The sequence below is a fragment of the Phalacrocorax carbo genome, chromosome 5, assembly GCF_963921805.1.
Source record: "Phalacrocorax carbo chromosome 5, bPhaCar2.1, whole genome shotgun sequence".
NCBI classification, from domain to species: Eukaryota; Metazoa; Chordata; class Aves; order Suliformes; family Phalacrocoracidae; genus Phalacrocorax; species Phalacrocorax carbo.
Genome location: NC_087517.1, coordinates 6,955,842 through 6,976,521, shown reverse-complemented (window position 1 = coordinate 6,976,521; position 20,680 = coordinate 6,955,842). Strand labels below are relative to the sequence as shown.

The window sequence follows — 20,680 nt, the reverse complement described above, 5'->3', positions numbered from 1 at the left end:
CAGTGGTATGTAACCTCATTACTCTCATTCCTTTGAGCTCTTCTAGAAAGACAGAAAAATTTCTTCCAAGACTTCCAAAATGTCCCTGGAAAATGCTGTCCTAGAAGGTTTTTTTTTTTAAGAATTAGGGGTTTATTTCTGATCAATAAATAAAGGCATAAACTGAGGTGAAAATAAATCCTCTCTGGAGGCTTTGTGGAAAGGAAAAGCTTGTACAGGACTGCTTGGGTGGGCTTCTTTCTCAGGCTGGGCTGGAGAAGTCTGCTTGCCTTGAATAAGGCAATGGTAGATCGGTGCTAGAATGGGGGGGAATATTTTAATGCTGTTCTTTTGTCTCTTGGCCATAATTGGCTATCTTTGCAGCAGGTGAGCACTAAGGATGTGTTATAGCAAAGCCTGTGTGATGTACTAGCGTGCCTGTGCCTCTGTCTGGTGGATGGGCAAAAAAAATCCCAGTCCCCAAGAGCATGAATGCCCTTTGTCACTTCAAAGAGCACTGAAAGTTTGAGTGGAGGCAGGTGGGCGACATCGTTGGAAAGGGGAGTGCAGAGCTCTTTCTTGTAGAGGGTGCAGCCTTAGTGCAGTTGTCTAAGTATGAACTCTCCCGAAAAGGTAACTCTGATATTATTCACCCTGGGATATATGTGAATCCAGTGAGAGGCATCTGAAAATTATCAGTGATGAAGCATGACAGAGCAAAAGGAGCACTTGAGCTGAAGAATAGATAATACCCAGTAGAGCAGAACTGCGGTACCAGCTGCTGAGAGGGTAATTCAGTGCTCATAATGATTTTCAACTTCACTCTAAAACTATCACTTTGGAAGTATCCCTCATCTAAAGTACAAAGTTTCCCCAGACCATCAGAACAGAATCTCTCCACATCCTGAGCATGTGAAATTAATGACTGAATATTATGCTGAGAGCCATTTAATTAAAAACACTTTCATTAATAATGCAGTTGGAGAGTGTATGTGTGTTATGTAATTAAAGATAGTACATCAGTAAATGATACTATGCAAAACCAATTCAAAAAATTCAAATGAGTTGGTGTAACATAAGGAACTTAATTCAAGTGGGAATAAAAGTCAATGTGAAATAAGCTCAGAGTTTTTCCTGGAAGCTGCAATTAATCTGCTTCTGGCAACACAATCCAATACTCGTATTTTAAATAAGGGCCTCTGCTTGTTTTAAAGATAGCTGATGTGAATCAAAACATTTTTCTCTCTCAGCTCCTTTTGCTGGATAAAATAAGTGCCCCTTAATGCCTTGACACACCGATTAGCTTGGCTGAGTTGGGTCTGGACTGGCCTTGGACACAGTTCATCTGTGGTGCCATTTTTACTTTGAACAGTCAGGTTGTGCTTGGCTGTGGCAAAACACGGCGTGTGCAGTACCTGTGGTGTATTTACTTTAAAACCAGGAGAAGGAAGTGGAAGAGAGGGTATTCCCTCAGGACAGGGCAGTTGCCCTGAATGGCACTGGCTCCAGGAGGCTCGGGTGAGCAGGCGTCTTGTTTTCCCAGAGTACTTGGGCTAATCCAAATCTTCAGTGATTGAAGTCAGAAATGCTACAGTTTAATATATCCGACATGAGAAGTGGATGGGAATTAAGTAGTCTTAAGTACTATATAATAAATAGGCTTCTTATCTTCAGTATGGCAACTTGAAATATTTTTAATCCTTTGGTTTACCTGCTCAGAAATCTGCGTTGAATATTCTGTGCTGGGATCCCAGGTTAGCAGTGCAGGTCTGCTCAGCATCGCCTGCCTTTGCGGCATCTGCCTCAGATAACACCTTAAAAGAAAAGGTGGTGGAACAATAAGTACTGTTGGCTTAAGAATAGACTGAAGGCTCCTCACTGATCGGTTCTCATATTTGGCTGAAACCCACGTGCTCATGTTCAGGAATACCACCTTGACACATTTCGAAAACCTGAACTGATTTTTAAATGTTTTTTTAAGACCAGGCTAGAAGGAAATAATGTGACTTGTTAGGCAGGTAACTGTAGCAGGTAACGCTGCTGTTGCCACATCCCTGGGGGAACGCCCAGAGCTTGACCCGGGGGAGCTGGCGCTGGCGCCGGGTGGTGGGAGCTGTGCTGGCTCCTGCGGTGGGGTCCCCCGGTCGGCACCGCCGCCCACTCCCTGCGCCCGTGGAAGTCTGCGTGCTGCGGGGAGCAGCAGCCTGGCTTCCACCCCACCTCTGAGCCGGGGCACTTTGACTGGGGTGGAGAGCCTCAAATCCTTTCCTGCGAGGAGATAGCTTTGTCATTCCCTACAAGAGCTTGGAGTGAGTTGCATTTCTTCAGGGGCCTTTGAAATGTGGATGTAATTGTCCACCCACCTACAAACTCATAGCCAGGACATTTATCCAGACCCAGCTCTCGTGGCTGCTTAGGTGTTTATCACTCTCCTCATAGGGATGAAATGAGGATCACAGCAATGCAAGAAACCTACTAGGGTGTTCCCGAGTCCCAGCTGGGAGGAAGAGCGAGCTGTTTGCTTTGAGCTTGCCTGGGACTGAGCTGTAGACTGAAAAACTGTCGAGGTTATGTATAATAGACACACCTATAGAGCACACCCGAAGTGTGCCCTCTGCCAGGCTTCTGCACCCATTACCCTCTCCCCTGATGCGGCTCTGTGCTAGGGAGCACAGTGGATCTATTTCATCGCCTGCACCTGGGAGCTGGCAGCATCGCTTACCTGTTCCATCTCTAGAACAAAACATCCTGAGTCTTGCTTCCTGGCTGTACAAGCTGATACACACCTGGCCAACACTAGAAGATCTAAACAAACACCCCAATAACTTCGGGGGGTTTTTTGGCCATTTTTAACTTCAGGGCTAATTCAAATAACATCCAAGTCTCATATTTCCCTATCCTCTTTCTTGCTGGTTTGGAACCAATTATAATGTACCACCTTTCAGGAAGATCACCAGCTTATTTGGAGCTGTTAAGATAAGGTGGCCAAAGCTTAATTGACTGCATAATGATGGAAGAGCCACGCACTGTCTGGGAATGAGGCAAGAGAATAGAGAAACAGGATTTGCATCTGAGGTAGCTAAAATGTAGAGCTGCCAAGGGCAGATGCGCAGGATGATGATTGAAATGCGAGATGCTTGTCGGATCAGGCTGGTAATAAAACTGTCTTTTTTTTTTTCCTGACAACAGTTCAAGTGGGAGGGGCAGGGTGAGTGGTGGGATGTCTGAGAAAATGTTTCTGAAGCAGATCTCGCACTGTTGCTCCTTCGTTGCGGCTGTGATTGACTGCTGCAGTCGGGCTGCGTCCCGCGGTGTCCTGTGCCCTGCTGACAGCCCAGCTCTGGGCGAGACCCCCGCACCCTGCCTGCTGCCTTCTGACGAGCCAAAAGGCATCGCGGTCTCGCCGCACGCCAGCCCGGCTTCCCACATGGCTCCGCTCCTTCTACTTAAAGGGAGTTGAGCCTTTTGACTTCAGCAAAAGAATGCTCATCATCTCTGTACCCTCGAAGAATTTAGCTTCCCATGTCAGGGTGAGGAATTACGGATGTGCCTTTCTCATAAGATGAAGAAAATATATTAAGTCCCTGAACTAGTGGATTTCTTTTTTTTCCTGTTCTGACTTCAGGGCAAAACCAGGGGGTAGTGCAAGAAATACTGTTTGACCTGCTTGGCTCCTTCATTACTGATGAATAGGAAGGTGCCGGTATTTCGTTTGGAGCCTTGTTTTAGAGTCCTACCAATGTTCATGTAGGTAGATTTTTTTTTTTTCTTCTCTATCCCTGAGTAAACTGGTTTCCCATGAACATAATTGCTTTTTAATTGGGCTGCAGCTGGTGCTGGATTTATGCTGAGCTGGAGACTGAATTGTCTTTGGAAAAGCATTTTTTGTGGGTTTTTTTTCCTTCAAAATTTAGTCTAGATGACCGGGGTTCTTGCTTGAGAGTACCAACAGCTGGAGGATCGCTTCTGACTGAAAGCCCACAGGCATTTTGGGCTGGAGAGCTGTGTGATGTGGTCGGTCGCAGCAGTCTCGGCAGGAAGATGCTGCTGTGCTGGTGGCAGCGTCCAGCAGACTCCGTTTGGTTTCCATCACTTTTAAATGCAGATTCAAACAGATTTTTGCAGACCTGTGCTCAACAACCCTCCAGGTGAGGTGTGGTTTGAGTGAAGTGGGATGTTTCATGACAATTCAACTCTTCTATAAAACCAGTCCCTCGGATCCCTCTCTTGTGGAGCCGGTGTGCGGCAGGCTGGGCTATGTAGGCAATAGGGACCAGTCTGCTGACAGGTGGCTTAGCTTCTGTTCACTGGCTCCAGAGACCCAAATCCACAAGGGATGTGATAGAAATTTGTGATTTTTGGTTTTATCAACCTGCGGAGGGGGTTACACTAACTCCTAGGTTTTTGTCTAATACAGTACAGGCAATATCCTCTAAGCACAGCCAATACGTGAGAAACGTCATTTTATTTGCTAGTTTTAAAACAAAGAAGGAAGCCGCTTCTGGCAGATGCACATAAGAGGTGTTCACGAGAGACAGATGGGAATGGCAAAGTCTAGTTTTTCAAATGAGACACCCTACAGCTAAAAATCTACTTGATGGATGTGTATTTCATTGAGCTACTTAGTATATGTGAATTGTTATTGTCTTTTTAACTGTGCATATTTGAATAGGGACAGTGGTAATGACGAATCATTATTGTACTATAAATAAAACATTATCCAGATTATGCTGGTCAACAGAGCATAAAACAAATAGCAAGTTCTAATGTCCTTGAATTACAATTAACAAAGGCAGCACAGGATGCTGATTTGCACTGAGCACCTTCGCCTAGCTGCTATGAGAGTTTTTCCAGCTGCATCGGGATTATTCAGGGGTTTGCTCTTTCAGCACTGCCTGGTAAATTCTCCCTAAAAAGATGATGTAGCAACCCCAGGGAGCTCACAGCAAACAACTCGCGGCTTTTTGCCTTTCTCCTGTCTTGCTCACCACTGTAGTACAAGCTCGAGCTTGGGAATTGGCGCGCAGGCGGCGAGGCGGGCAGAGAGCCCCGGGTCCCAGCGCAATATCGCTGGCAGGGCGATGACTGAGAGGCCGAGGATCCAACGGATGAAATTCTTGAGGGGAAAAGAAAAACCAAACTAAGTTACTTCCTTGTTCAAGTTGAAATGATTAAAGAAGAAAAACCTGAATGATCGGGGTTCCTGCGGCACTGTCCGGTGGGCGGTCTAAGGACAAAGCCGGTGCTTATGTGTGTATCCTGAATTAGCTGTTTACTGGGATTTCTATATGTATATCCATGGGGTGGGGAGAACAATAGGAAGTGTGTCTAGTAAGGAGCTTAAATACATATTTACATTGATATAAATGCATGCAAAACTATGCTGTTGTGATTTGGATTAAAGTATGCCTACTAAAAACTTTCAGATTAAGTTCTGCAGTAGTAAGTCATTATTGCCCACTTGGAACACTTTCTGAAAATCATAGAATTGTAGAATCATGTAGGCTGGAAAAGACCCTTAAGTTCATAAGGTCCAACCGCTAACCTATCACTGCCAAGCCCACCACTAAACCATATCCTCAAGCACCACATCTACCCTTCTTTTAAATACTTCTAGGGATGGAGACTCAGCCACCTCCCTGGGCAGCCTGTTCCAATGCCTGACAACCCTTTTGGTGAAGAATTTTTTCCTAATCTCCAACCTAAACTTCCCCTGGTGCAGCCTGAGACCATTTCCTCTCATCCTATCGCTTGTTACTTGGGAGACCAACACCCACCTCACTACAGCCTCCTGTCAGGCAGTTGTAGAGAGCGAGAAGGGCTCCCCTCAGCCCCCTCTTCTCCAGGCTAAACCCCCCCAGCTCCCCCAGCCGCTCCCCAGCACACTTGTGCTCCAGACCCTGCCCCAGCCCCGCTGCCCTTCTCTGGACACGCTCCAGCCCCTCCAGGCCCTTCTTGTCCCGAGGGGCCCAAACCTGAGCCCAGCATTCGAGGTGGGGCCTCACCAGTGCTGAGCACAGGGGCCCCATCCCTGCCCGGCTCCTGCTGGCCACACCAGTGCTGACACAAGCCCGGGTGCTGGTGGCCTCCTTGGCCACCTGGGCACTGCTGGCTCATGCCCAGCGGCTGTCAGCCAGCACCCCCAGGGCCTTCTCCGCCGGGCACTTCCCAGCCCCTCTGCCCCAGGGCTGGGGCGCTGCCTGGGGTTGGTGTGACCCAAGGGCAGGACCTGGCACTTGGCCTTGTTGAATCTCATACCGTTGACTCTGGCCCAATGATCCAGCCTGCCTAGGTTCCTCTGTAGGGCCTTCCTGCCCTCCGGCAGATCAACAAATGGTACTTAATCTTCCCAATTTTTATTTTAAAATCCTTTGAGTAAGAGTCATGAGAGGAACAATCACTGAAATTTGAAACTTTTCTAAAATATGGCCTGTTCCATGTGAAATTACATCAGTTTTAGTTCTGTTTACAAGGGCAGTGTGAAATTTGACCTCATGAAGTCTGTCACTTTCTTTAGTTCACTAGATTGTATTTTGCATACCTGGCTAGGTGTAAGTAATTTCTTTTTGATCTGATTTTGACTGCAATAAGATTGTAAGTGCTTTTTTTGTGGTGACTTTCTCACTATTGATCTGAAAAAAGGTAATGCTTTTAAGTATTTTTCAAGTATTGTGATTGGAAAAAGCGTGGTGGGGAGTCCTCTGGGATGATGGGCTTTGGTGCCAAGGCTGCCTCCCTCCCCTCCTGCTGCCGCCTTGTGCCAGGGCTCGGTGCAAGGACAGCGGTCCAAGCCTCTCCCATCGCCCCAGCACCAGAGCAGCAGAATGCTGGGCAGATGCTGCTGTTGCGGGTTCGCTTCTCCCTGGGAAAACGTTAAAGCAAACGCTAAGTCTCCAAAGGCAGCCTCTCCTGGGTGCGCGGGCCCTCTGTGCCGTTGCTTTTGTCTTTCAGCAAACCCTGGCTTTCGCCAAACTGGGTGTGGAGGGAGGCAGGCGGGTTTGATGATGGTTGCTCCTCGATCATTAGGAGGTCTGGGGGCAGGAAAGCTCCTTGGGGGGACTTACAGGTGAGAGGTAACAGCTCTTCCCAATGCTCTGCTGCAGGACGGGCTGCAGGCGGTCGCAGCTGTGTCCCAGGGTGGCAGGACTGTCATGGTCTGGGTTAACCCTCCCCTCCTGCTGCCATGGCCTCTGTTTCTCTGCCGCTCCCTGTACCCAGCGCTGCTCTGGCGGCGTGGCACCGGCCTGGGCCTTGCTTGGAGAGCTTGAGTTGTTTTAAGTCAAAAGCTGCCAGTTGGGTGCATGTCTTCTCAGTGTTCGAGAAGCTCGGGTGTTCAACCTATTAAAATACTTGTCTCTTGATTTGTAATAGCCTTTCCATCTGAATCCCCACGTGGCCCAGGGGCCCCACGTTTCCAGAGCAATGTTTGTTTGTCCAAGGTGTGGGTTTGTCTTCCTGAGGTCTGGAAACCTCAGCCTGGGATGACACTGCACAGCGAGAGGATGTCTGCGCGGGGCCAGAATCCAGCCCCTGTTTCGATGACCACCTCTGAGCAAGGGCCGCCACGTCTCCCAGCTTGTTCCTGCTTGGGAGGAGCTGCTGTATGCTTTCCAATTTAGACTAACCTCTCTGCTTTTAATGCACCTTGCACAACTATTAAATAGTTCATGATTGTCTTTGTCAAAACACGCACTTCATTTCTCACAAATCGTGAAATGCTATTGAACCCCGTCTGCCGAGGCTTGTAGCGCAGTTCACTGCAGTGCACACTTAAGTATCTCCTAAGAAAGCAAACTCCAGCTGGGAAAAAATATTCAGTGATGTGTTGCAGTGCCTTGTTTTTGTATATATATAAAAACACAAAGTAACAAAAAAAAAATCAAATATGCCATAAGCAAGTGCCAGATTTAGCAAACTCTCTTTATTTACATACAAATACATGTACACATATATTCTGTATATGTACACATATTTAAGTGTATATACATACATCATTTCCACATACTCTATAATAAACAGCATGTAGGGTTTTCTTTTAATTGCCTACAGTGCTGAGTAAAAATAACATGGCAATAAAATCATGGCTTACAGCTAAGTTACAAAAGCACCAACCACTGAACTCATAGCAATAAATCCAAGCTTATATACAGCCAGAACGAGGGCACGCTATACAGAATACAAAGTAGACCATCTTGTAGGGATCAACAGTAACAGACAAACCAAAAAAACATCATTTAGACCAGGAGAGACTCTGCATGAAATAAGGTGAAGGAAAACATTTAGATTATTGATCAAACTAAACCACACATTTAAATTTGTCACCTAAAAAGAAAAACAAATTAGTCAGTTACTTGTAGTATATTTTTAACAGAGTAATTTTTTTTTCTTGTATGAGACTTTACCAAGGAAATCAGAATTCATCTCACAAGTGAGTCCTTCCGAGCTGTCATAATCATTTGTCTGGGTGCGCACCACTTGAACAGAGGATTTTAATAGTACTTTATTTAAGCGGTATGTAACTTCTTGGACCCTGCATGTAAGTTTGATTGTAGGCAATAAAAAGCACTTCCTCAGCCAGCTCTTTCCACGGGACCTGTGGCATTGAACCGTCACAAAGGACTAGGATAGCAAATTGGCAGCAGCAGCAAAATCGATACCCAACGAAAGCGCGGGGGATTGATGCTTGGAGCAGCATCGCTGGAGCGAACTGCAGTGGGAGCAACATCTATCCTGTGGAAGCAACACCACAGCCGGACCCTCGGCTCTTACGCCTACCTCTAGCGAAGCGATGCTGTTCTGTACTAGGGGAAAGTCTGGCTGAATATTTTTATATTGTGATTGCAATTGTTTGAAATCTATTTTATGAGGCAAAGATGCATAGATTTTTGTTGTCCTCTCTGTCATTGCTTGTATTTTGGCTTCAGGTATGCAATGCGATACTAAGGAAGGCAACTGGGTGCCATTATGCAGAAAGCTTGTGGTGTTCAGGCATCGTCCTTATGCTGTGATGCGCTTTCCTTGCTACAGCGCAGCGCTCAGAGGGCTAGATAGCAAGATAAGTACTTCTGTTAAGTGGAAGCCAGCCCCGTTATCATCAGACTTAAACAGAGATCATCTTTTTCCAAGGTATGTTTATTCTCTATCGCTGTAAAACTAGTACCGGTGTGTATGTAAACATTTGAGAAGAATCAAAACCAAGGGTGACCATGGAAGGAAGAAACGTACACCAAACCTGCACACCAGGTGGGTCTAATAAACTAAAGCTCATCAATGTCTAATTACATCATTGCATAATCATGTACCGGTAAGAAGTCTGAAGGAAGAACTACTCCCTCTTCACCTCAGTGAATATGTACAACTACTACAACTCATAGAAATACAGGTTCCTTTCCTTTTTTTTTTTTTTGTCCTAGAAATAGCACTTTCTCTTAGTATTTGGACTTGATTCCTTGAGCCCCACGTGTGTAACATTCTTTATGAAGTTAGTGGGAGAGCTCTTTATTTGGATTTTGTGTATAAGCAGCTGCGAGTCTGCTTCATTGTTTGCTCTTTATATTGCTGTCTTCTAAAGTTCCCAATGAGAAATAGGATCCTGCTAAGCGCTCTCCAGTTCAAGTAAAAGACAACCTCTTTGCCGTCGAATCTAGTTTGAAAAACTGATTTTCAAAATCAATGCTCATTATAGACATAATTTTGTTAGATTTTTGTCACATGTCTGCCTGGTAGTTCCCTTATTAATGATGAGAGAGCTAAAATGCAACGGTCTCAAATGAAAATGGTTGTTACATAAATAGTTTGATTATTTACGATACAGCACAAACACAGCTACAGTTTTTAAAGACTTTTTAACCTGATAGGAAACCATATTCTTCTCCAGAAGGTTAATGGAAATGGTTATTTTTACGACTGATGCTGTATCTCTACAGTTACCCACGACTGTATCAGCCAGAGGACAAGTACGGAGTCTCACTATGGTAGTTATAATCAGGACAGACCTTTTGCACCAGTTTGTAATCTACGCTGTAAAAAGCAATGTAAATGCAGATGACTTTAAATGGTTTGGAACACAACCAGGAGACATGGCTTTGAGTCTGCTCTTGATAGCAGATCTTTGAAGGGTCAAAGTTGCACAAGGCAGTCTTTTTAGCGCGGTCTGTTTTTTCGTACTCAATTCGGCAATTGAAGGACTTGGATTCCTTGGTCTCCAGTGTTGACTGTGGAGATGATTCAAACTCAACCACCTTGGAAGGTGGCACCAGGCTTACAGAAACATTTCCCAGACCTGTGGAGTTATGTCGGAAATAAACACTGAAGGTCCCATTGCCGTGATCAACGATTTTCCCTGTGATCAGGAGGTTCAGCTTAACAGTTTTGATGTTAGAGTGGAAGTCGCCCCATCCAAACATTTTCTTGAATTTCCCAGTTTTTACTATAGGTCTGCGTTTAGTTCGTGCGAGAGATTCCTGAACCTCCGTGATGTTGGACAACCAATCCCAAAAGTTTTCTATGCTGTCTGAGTAGGACACCTGGCCGTGTTTCAGTACTGGAGATGGCTTAACAAACAGGCGTAAAGGATTGATGATCCTGGAATGGACCGCGTTGTCGACCAAAGTCTCTGCAGCATCCTTGTCTTCCCAGTCCAGCACGTCTGTGGCTTGTACGACGTGATTAGTGTCGCAAAGTACCTGTTTCAAAACAGAAAGAAAGAATTGTACAAAGTGTGAAAAAAACCTGTCAAGATGCAAAAGAAGCCATTAATATATATTTTTACACGAATAGGGTCTGAACCAGCCCCGACCCGTGGGCTACTGTAATGAGTAGTTTCTGCTACCCCATGGAAGGTCAAGGATTTTCCTCAAAATAGCTTAGTGAAGATGCAAAAAGCTCAATGGGAGTCATCCACTGGGACAAACGGATGAATCTCTGGATAGGTTGAGGACTGGGGACTGTGCTGTTCTCTGGGGTAGAGTTAATTTTATTAATTGTAACCAGTATGGGGCTATGGTTTGGATCTGTGCTGAAAACAGTGCTGATGATAGAGATGTTTTCATTACTGCTGAGCGGGGCTTAGACAGAGCCAAGGCGTTTCCTGCCCCTCACCCCACCCACCAGTGAGGAGCTGGGGGGGGCACAAGGAGTCGGGAGGGGACACGGCTGTGACAGTGACCCCAACTGACCCCAGGGATGTCCCACACCACATGGCGTCATGCTCAGCATATAGAGCTGGGGGAAGAAGGAGGGAGGAGGGGACGTTCAGAGTGATGGTGTTTGTCTTCCCAAGTCACCGTTACGTGTGATGAAGCCCTGCTGTCCCAGAGATGGCTGAGCACCCGCCTGCCCATGGGAAGGAGTGACTGAATTCCTTGGTTTGCTGTGCTTGCATGTGCGGCTTTTGCTTTACCTGTTAAACTGTCTTTATCTCAACCCACGGGTTTTCTCACTCTTACTCTTCTGATTCTCTCCCCCATCCCACGGGGATGGGCTGTGTGGGGCTTAGTTGCTGGCTGGGATTAAACCACGACTGCGACAGACACCCTTTGCTCTTGGATTTGTTAGCTAAGAACATGTCTAAGGATGCTGGAAAACCTGAACAGCAAAGTGGCATCTCTGCTAAAAGACAAAGTGAAATAGAACAGAATTTTCCATTCCCCTTTTTTTTTCTCCCCACTTAACCTCCCAACTGCTTTAAGCTTAAAGTCCTCTCTTACTCAGCTGCTTCTAGTACTGTAATTGTGTACTAAAATGTTTATTATACCTTTGTCTTTTCTGGTGTTCCTTCTTCCTTTTTTTCCAAACTCAGCATGCTCATTTGTGCTCTTAATTTGAGACAGGCAGTGAAAGGAACCGTGTTTTTGGTGTGTTGGTTCCAGGTGCGAAGATGCCTGTATTTAGCAAGGCCTAACCTTCAAGAAGTGCTGAGCCATCCTGGCCATAGAGCACACCTCAGCGTTCTTCAGAAACATGACTAGGCTGAGCTAAGTCTAATGCAAAATTGTTTGCAATCAGGAAGCACATAACTACTTCTGGTTGTGACAGAACGGCGTTAGATTTCAATCAAACACGCAGGTCCCAGTAAAGAGCAGATTTCCAACTTAATATAGAGACACACTGCCCATGTTCGTTCTTCCTGTACGCCGTGAAAGAGAAGTCCTGTTGAAAATGCAGAACTGGAGCATGTACTCAAGAGGTCAGAAGCAGGATCTCTGTTTCAAGAGGCTAGAAACCATTATCTAACTTTTTAGGTCCTTTAAAGCTTGAATATAAATTTGGGAGAACGTGTCGTCAGGGTTTGTTCTCTTCAGGACTTTCTTATACCATCATACTAATGTACAAAGAAAAACTTTCAGCTGCAGTTGTTTCTACAAAATGTGTGAACAGAAAGAAAAGGTGCTTAAAAGAGAAAGAAGAAAGAAGTATTGTACTGTCCACATCCCCAACCTGCTGCTCTCACTTCATCACCGACCTTGCAGCGCCAGGATCGGGATGGTGGGCTCCCAGTATTACCACCGCACGGGATGGGACAGCAAGATCATGGGGTAGACATTTGCCTAAAGCAGCCAAAACACCGAGCGCTGATACTGAATTCATAGGGTGGGATTTTGTGCTGCCTGTCTCACTAGGGAATCTGCAGCACCGGGCTTGCTTTTCCTTCTGCTACTGCTCCCAAAGGTGTCTTCTACACCTTTAGTTCCTAGCGGTACTCAGTTCCTATACTATTCAATTGCTATATCTATAATCTTCAATTTTTCAATTCATCATCTGGCAAAGATCAGAAACTCCAAAGCCCTTAATCTTCACTGGGGCCTGTTCTCTAGCAATAGGCTCTAAACCAGAGCCCACACCCACCTTACCCACTTACCACGTGTTCTTCCTGATCACCCCTACTGCAGTAATTAAGACTGAATGGTGCAAGGCAGCCATCGCGGCAACGTTCACAACTTGAATGTTGAAAGGTGGCCATCACTATTGCCAAATAAATCTATGGCTGGATTGAAAGGCAGCAGTCAGGTGTGTCTCTGCAGAGACACATTTTTTTTTTCTTCAGATTAGAAAGGGAGGGGGGGAGACAACACTGATCGCTCTCAGCCTGAGACCTTGCATGTCAACTTTCTGCCTCTACGCTACATTTTTTATGGCTGAGCTAGGAACCCAGGAAAATAGGAGATTCTAATGGAAACAGTGACAGATGCTTATCTGCACCAGCACAAATAGCGCTGTCATAACCATGCTGGGGGAAGCATCGTTTCCACTGTGATGGAAAGCTTCTGGTGAAGCAAAGTCATGTTTATGCATGGTTCTTCAGCCACTTTTAAGCCTGCTCGCAAGCTCAAAATCAGCCAGGAGATGCTGAGAACAGCTGGCCATCCCCACTGCCAGGGAAATAATTCCCCTGCTGCAGAGATGTGACTCTGCTCAGATGAAACAAGAACTGATGCACATGTTCACCCATCCTTCACCCTAAAACTGACCTGAGGCCTTTAGAAGCACAGAAAAGAGGCTTTTCTATTGCATTCCTAGATTCCAGCTGGGACCAGGAGCCTGGCAGTACTGAAATACCAAAAACTTTCCTCTGTGTCTGCACAGCTAAATGATCTGCTGCTTCAAATGCTAATGGACACCTATAGTTGGTATTGCTGTTAGCAATTGAACCGGAGGGGGTTGCGGTAGGAAATTTTAAGGAGAAATACATAGGAAAAAAGCTGCCTGCTTCACAGGAGGTTCTAACTTTGCTTGTGTCTGCACCCAGCTCTGACTGTCCTCTGGCAAGGGCACAGGAACACACACAATTGTCCTTCTGGGCTACTTTTCTTTTGCAATGTTTATTGAAATCCTTGCAATGGCTCTTTGGCTTTTCTCCCTCCTCCTTTTATGAAGAGATCTAGAGGGCATTGAGGCATGTGTTACCAGTAATACTCAATGTATGTCTCTTCAGGGGGCTCTCACTCCAAATGAGAGTGCAGAGCATTGCTTTCTGAACTGCTTTTTTCAGAAGGCTCTGATATAAAAAGAAGAAATATGTAGGTACAAGGTTCGGGATGGCTGAAGTGTGGGAAACGTTAATGCATGCTAAAACCAAGTGGCTTGGTCACATCGATAAGATATTAGGGCACAATTATTTCAAAACCACAATGGTGGAACTGCAGAGTTGCACTGTGCTGAGCTACTACTACTTTTCATTATCTATGTGTTACACCGAATGATGTGTACCCGTAAGATAATGAAACACATCCCTGGAGCTCAGTGACGTGGACTACTTCATGTGGCAACAAAGCAGCTTTCATAACATGGGGACACAAAATAGTTAATATGTTGAGTTATAAGGATGTAATATTCCTGTTTAAGGCCTCGATGGCAATCACTAGCCACTGCTGAAATCAGCACATTACATTTAACCCAAGTAATTTTTTCCTCCTCTGTGAAAGAGTTTGCAGACTGTAGGATTCTCCAGTCTTTCACAGCCTTAACTCTCGACTCTGCTTCATCCTAGTGCTGTCTTGTTTCACTGATTTCATTACAGGAACGAGATTCAGAGGCTGCAGAGTTGTCAGCTCGGTCGGTTGCAGGGAAGGGGACCTTGCAGGCTCTGGGTAGTACATTTGTTGTGTTTTGCATATGTTCAGTAAAAAGGTGTCTAACAAAGAACCGCCTGGTTCTGCTCAGTGCCCAGCGCAGGAGCAGGAATGAGGGCACATTGTTCAGAAACGTGAATAATATTTGTGCTCTTTTAATGTAAAACCTCCTTTGTGCGTGTGCAGATTTTTTCCTAGTTTGAATAAAGCTTTCTGCAATATAAGAGAACCGAACTCCAACGCGTCCTTTTCCTCTATATGTTGCAAAGGCCCTTCACTTGATGACAGCTTTTTGCTGTTAGCAAGGATGGGCCGATGCTCTTTGTTCAGCTGCTTATTCACGTTGGTTAGCAATTTCCGGGAAATAAAAGAACCTGTATTAAAAGAATGCAGCACATGCTGGAGAAAAATTACTTCCTCAGCATCTTCCCATTTCAATAAAATGCTTCTCTGTAGTGGAAAATATTGCTAGTAGGATGTTTAAAAAATACTAGCTTAGGGAAGTTGGTGTATACATTCAAATAGATGGCTATTGCTGTAGTCCTCCTCTGCTGCACCTGCATTTTCCCATTCCCTCCAAACTATCAGTTTCCAAACAGAAGAAATCACCTAATCTTTTTCCGTATTACAGAGGCTGTAAAATGTCACCCAGTTACCAAAAAAATTCCATTAGACTGTAGGTATTTTCCAGTAGGTGACATAATCTTGGACCCCCTCGAGACGTACAGAATCCACAACGTGCCTTGCTGTTTTCTTTTGCTACATTAACCGCAAGGATAGCTCAAACCAAAGGGGGATGGGGTTTATATTTATGTAGTTTTGAACTTCAAACCATGGGTTCTCCCTGTGCGCTTCACTGAAAGATTGTGATTGCTCTTCAAAACCTTTCTCTTCCGTGAATGATCCTGACCACAGTAGAGCTGCACAGGGTTAAATAATGTTGCCTGGGAGCTATATTTGAGAAGTGAGCCTGCACTGATGAGGCGCTGGTATCTGTAAGAGCTGTATTTTCTCTGTTTGCCCAAATAAATCTGGGTTCATCTGGAACTTGCTCCCACGCCTTTCTCTGTGGGCAAGGCACTAAGTACAAGCAGGTGTACCTGTGCAAGAGTTAATCGTTCTGATGCTGTGGGAATTTTATCCAGGTTATTCATCAATCACCAGTAATCATTTCTACAGCTTCACCCCTGCCAGAAATCATTTAAAAACTCTCGGCAATTAGCTGAAATAAATAGATCTGTTGGGATAAACAGCTCTGAAGCACAATTCAGCCACTCGCTGGTGCTGCTGTGAGCTTTTTATCCCACCGATGGAGAGGCAGGGGTGGTAGGAGGGAGGTGGTACTCAGAAACCTCCTCCCGCCCCCAGTTTCACCAGTGAAAAACTCATACTGGGGGAGGCTTCCAGTGGCCTTCTCCTTCTCGCTAGTTCCATCCCTGACACTGTAACTCACGGGTTTATATTCGTGTCACCACTGCGGCAGCGCAGGATGCTTCTCTGGCTTCCTCGTGCTCCCTTTGGTACCTTACAAGCCGTGTGCTGTGAGAATAATGCAGCATCGTTGAGCGGCTCCACAAACTCCTCAGTGTGAAGGGGGTGGGGGGGAAGAGAAATAGCTCTGCTTTGTCTGTTTGAAAATTCAATGATTTCAACACATTTATCAAATTTTAAATAATTTATGCCTTGACAGGCCTTATCAATTTTGCAAAGCACACACATTAACCAGATACAATGATCTCATATTAGCTTTTTCAGCATCTTACACTGGAGCCCAGAAAGATTAATAAAAACTCAGCCCGTCATCAATTAAATGGAAAAACATAAAATTGTGTTCCATTATAGCCTTTTTTTTTTTTTTTCAAGAAAATGATGACGGGTTCTAATAATTCATCACAACAAGCTGAGCTTGAACTTTACTGATTATTAAATACGTTTTTCCCAAAGGCAGAGGCTGTGATGGGTTTTATGGCAGCAGATGTGATTGCTGTCAGGAATGCTTCAAGGAATTCAGGAATTAAGCAACATCTTCTTTTAGTGGGAAGAGCCGTGTTTGTTCCATCTAGTCACGGCCTTACTTTCCAGGATGTTATAAGGTCGTGTGCTTTCATAATTGCAAGGTGGATTAACCTTCATTTACCACTGCAGCTTTTGCTAGGAATGAAAGCTGTGCATTAACTAGTTGGGTTACCATGCAGAAAAATCCTTAAGGATGCCTTGATCTTCAGCTGCTCAAACCCAGGCTCAGGTTTTGGCTTGGAAAGTTTTGATTTTTTTGATCCCTTCTCCCCAGAATTCTGCTGGGAAGCTTTTGGATTTCCCTTGATAAAACAAAATTGTGCAGGTCGGCCTGCCCCAAGAAACAAGGAGTTGTTTTGCACTGAATCAAAAATCTTTCACTTCCAGACAGGTCCTAAGATTTGCACTGATTCCTCCCCTTCCTCCTCCTCCTCCTCCTCCTCCTGACTTTGCGATCAGCTGCAGCTCCCAGCCACCTAGCCCCTGACACCGGGAATTAGACAGTGGTAGCTGCGGCAAGTGGAAATGGAGTGTACGCGCTGCTTTGTAGGAAGCATGTAACATCCTGCCACAGTCTGGAGTTTGTGTTTTTTTTCTCAGAAGGTGTATTTTAAATTAGGTAAGTACAGAGGAATTGATATAAGCTACTTGTTAGAACTTGGTTTTGTAAGTTAAAAAGTGTATGTGAATACCCGAGGGTCTGACAGCAGGGTATGTGGCCCTCATACTGGGAAAATAACAAGAGAGCTCCAAAGAAATACAACTGACTTCTGTATTTTTATTTCAGTTATGAATAAAGCACAAACATTACTTGAAATATTTGAGATGGAGGGACTGCTAAAACATGGCCACATATTTGGCTGCTTGCTTTACTTCCTGAGCCAAATAATTCTGCCATGGTTATGGTGCAGTTGAGGAGGGACCCCGAGGTGCTCAGGGTGACCGTCCCCTCCCCAGTGGGTGACGATGGGCAGCCAGCCAGGAGGGCTGCAGGCTGCCGATGGTGCTCCCCAGGTCCTGGCGGTGGTAACTACCTGCGTGACTCCTGGGCTGACCCATGAGGAGCCCGTGAGCCGTCCGTGTGGCATGTAATGCTCTGAGCACTGAGTGGGTGGGAAGGAACGGCGTGAGCAGGGAGGTACTTGTGTCAAAACAAAAGAAATGACAAAAACCATCTCAACTGGAGGTGGAGAGCAAGGTCTTTGTGTCCTGTGTGGCTCTGGAAGCAGCGCTTGCAGTTTGCAGCCTGGAAGAGAGGAGAGGTGTGAGAAGTGTGCTGGCAAGAGCGGGACCCAAATAATACTGAAGGTCCTGACCATTAGCTTGAACAGCTGAGCAACCCTAGGTCGTTATGCATTTTTCAAAAGTGGGGACTTAACTATTTCCCCACGTATATGAAAAGGCTCCACAGACATTGCTGTCGCCATTTACCCATGCTAATGGGGGTGGTGGGGTGTGAATATTTAGAAAAGAAGCTGCACCTTGTAACTGAGGGTGCCCTTGCTCTCCAGGCACCCCAAACGTTTTCCTACGCTTGTACAACCTCTGCCTTGCTAAACTGTAAATAAATAAATAAATACCAGCTAGTTGTTGTGACTGGCTTGCTTTCTCCTTTGGGCGATGACAGACTCTCTGAAATACTCTGATACAAAGATAAAATCAAGTCAGAAATTCAGAGTTCCCCTACTTAATTTCTGGCTCATTTTAAAACAGATCAAAAAGAAGGACTATGGGGTTCACTGTGCTAATTCCAGCAAAGACAGCCTTTACGGGAGGGAAACTGCAGAGCAGGGGGTGGATTGTCAGAAGTGCTGAACTGTAGCAGAATACCCAGACTTCTCAAAGTCCCCCGGCCATGTTAGGGGAGGTTGCAGTTTGGAAAATTTTAAAGACTAATGCAGCCATTGGTACTTTCTTTCACTCAGAAAAGGTAGACAGAAATCCCCTGTTCAATAGCTAATATAATTGGATTGCTTTAACAATTTTGTCCTGTCTCCTGTAGTTAAAATAAAATGACAAGCTGCTTCAGCAGAAAAAAAGCCTTCATGATCGAACCTCGCAGCCCATTAAATTTTCTGCTTGTAAATGAACCCTACAAAGAAATTCTCCCCCTGCAGAGGGGTGCTGTACCAGCATCCCCGGCTGACAGAAGGGAAGCTGATCATTGCCGTACCGCTTTCTGCTCTCAGTGAGTGGGGATGGGGCTTCCTCCAAAGCCATTGCTCTTCAGCATCGCTGGGAAAGTGTCACAGCAGCATACAGGACAGCGACAGAAACAAAATGAGGAATGCCAGAATAAAACTATATATCAATATATTAATTGTGAGTATTAATACTTTCTGACATAGCATTGTCTGAAAGTCAATTGATACTGCTAAACACAAGTACACACGTAAAATACCTGAAAGAGACATGACAATAAGGGTAAGCCCAAAGCTTTCTCTCACTTCTTAGCCTTTTGCCTTCCAGGAGTTTCAAGCTGTCACAGAAGGTAAGTCAGAAAACATAAATTGGAAACATGAAAGCCAAAGCGCGACTCGGCGCTATTTTTCCATCCTATAATATGGCAAGTTCCTCTTCTGCTCTCACGGCAGGCGTACGGGAAGCTAATGAAGCGCGGTTCACGGCGCACTGCTGAAAGGTGCTTTGCCATTTTTCCTCAAAAGATCTGAGAGAGAAAGATCTCTATCAAATCTGTACGTACCTAAAGGCTAGGCAAGGTAACATTTAGAAATCCTTACTTTAATGAGAATATGAGATGATAACATTCAAATAACCCACAGACAAACATACAAATCTAAACCGAAGGGGTATGCTGGGAGAAGTTCCAATTCAGGCTATGATTTCATTGCATATTTTTAACCAAAACAGATACTTCAAACTCAGCATAATTTTACAGAAATAAAAAAATCACTTTAAAATTATCCAATTTTTGTGAGAAAGCGAAATAGTGTTTTACTAAAACAATATTTCAGTAAAGAAACAAAATTGGGAAGAAGAAGCAGCAGAAGAAAAAAGAGTGAAAATGAAAAATAAAGCCTGAAAGAATTCCCTTTTCTGAAAATGTATTTGTGGAAAGTATGTGCCGTCTTTCCCACAACCTGACAAGTAGTTTGAGGTTATCTGAAGTGTTCCCTCCAGCCACAACTGGATAAATTGCTTAGAGCATAGATATCTTTTAAATTATATCCATGCATTGAATTGATCTACCTTTTTGCTGGGAGAACAGAAAATTTGTTCAGAGAAATCCTTCTTGCCAAAAAATGCGCAGAAATTCTACCCTTGAAGACTTCACCTCTTTCTACTTGCCCACTTCTTTTGCCTAAATCTAAACCAGAGATCTCTGAGATAAAAAATAGGTATCTCATCTGTATGTTTGCAGGGGAACAACTCTTATCATTTGGTCTGATATTACTAAGTAGTTTTTCTTAAGTAAAAACTAATTTACTAAGTAGTTGACACACCTGAGGGACGGGATGCCATCCAGAGAGACCTGGACAAGCTGGAGAGGTGGGCCTCTGAGAACCCCACGAGGTTCAACAAGGCCAAGGGCAAGGCCCTGCACCTGGGTCGGGGCAACCCCCGGTATCAATACAGGCTGGGGGATGAAGGGACTGAGAGCAGCCCTGCGGAGAAGGACTTGGGGTGCTGGTGAACGAAAGGCCGGACATGAGCCCGCAACGTGCGCTCGCAGCCCTGAAGCCAACCGTGTCCTGGGCTGCAGCAAAGGCAGCGTGGGCAGCAGGGCGAGGGAGGGGATCCTGCCCCTCTGCCCCGCTCTGGGGAGACCCCCCGCAGCGCTGCGGCCAGCTCGGGGCTCCTCAGCGCAGGAGGGACACGGGGCTGTTGGAGCGGGGCCAGAGGGGGCCACAAAAATGCTCCGAGGGCTGGAGCCCCTCCTGCTGTGAGGCCGGGCTGGGAGAGCTGGGGTTGTTCAGCCTGGGGAAGAGAAGGCTGTGGGAGACCTTATTGCGGCCTTCCTGTGCTTAAAGGGGGGCTATAGGAAAGAAGGGGGCAATCTCCTTAGCAGGGCCTGTTGTGACAGGACAAGGGGTGATGGTTTTAAACTAAAGGAGGGGAGATTTAGACTGGATATAAGGAAGAAATTGTTTACA

General features: G+C 45.4%; 1 protein-coding gene across 2 annotated transcripts in view; it reads right to left on the bottom strand.

Annotated features, from left to right (window-relative positions):
• Positions 1-7,880: 7,880 nt before the first annotated feature.
• NXPH2 (neurexophilin 2) overlaps positions 7,881-20,680 on the bottom strand; it is a 44,120-nt gene continuing 31,320 nt past the window's right edge. For both annotated transcript variants that reach the window (XM_064451035.1, XM_064451034.1), the window contains exon 2: positions 7,881-10,664. In XM_064451035.1, the coding sequence (XP_064307105.1) occupies positions 9,921-10,664 (744 nt within the window). In that variant the 3' untranslated portion in view covers positions 7,881-9,920. The remainder of the gene's footprint in view (positions 10,665-20,680) is intronic.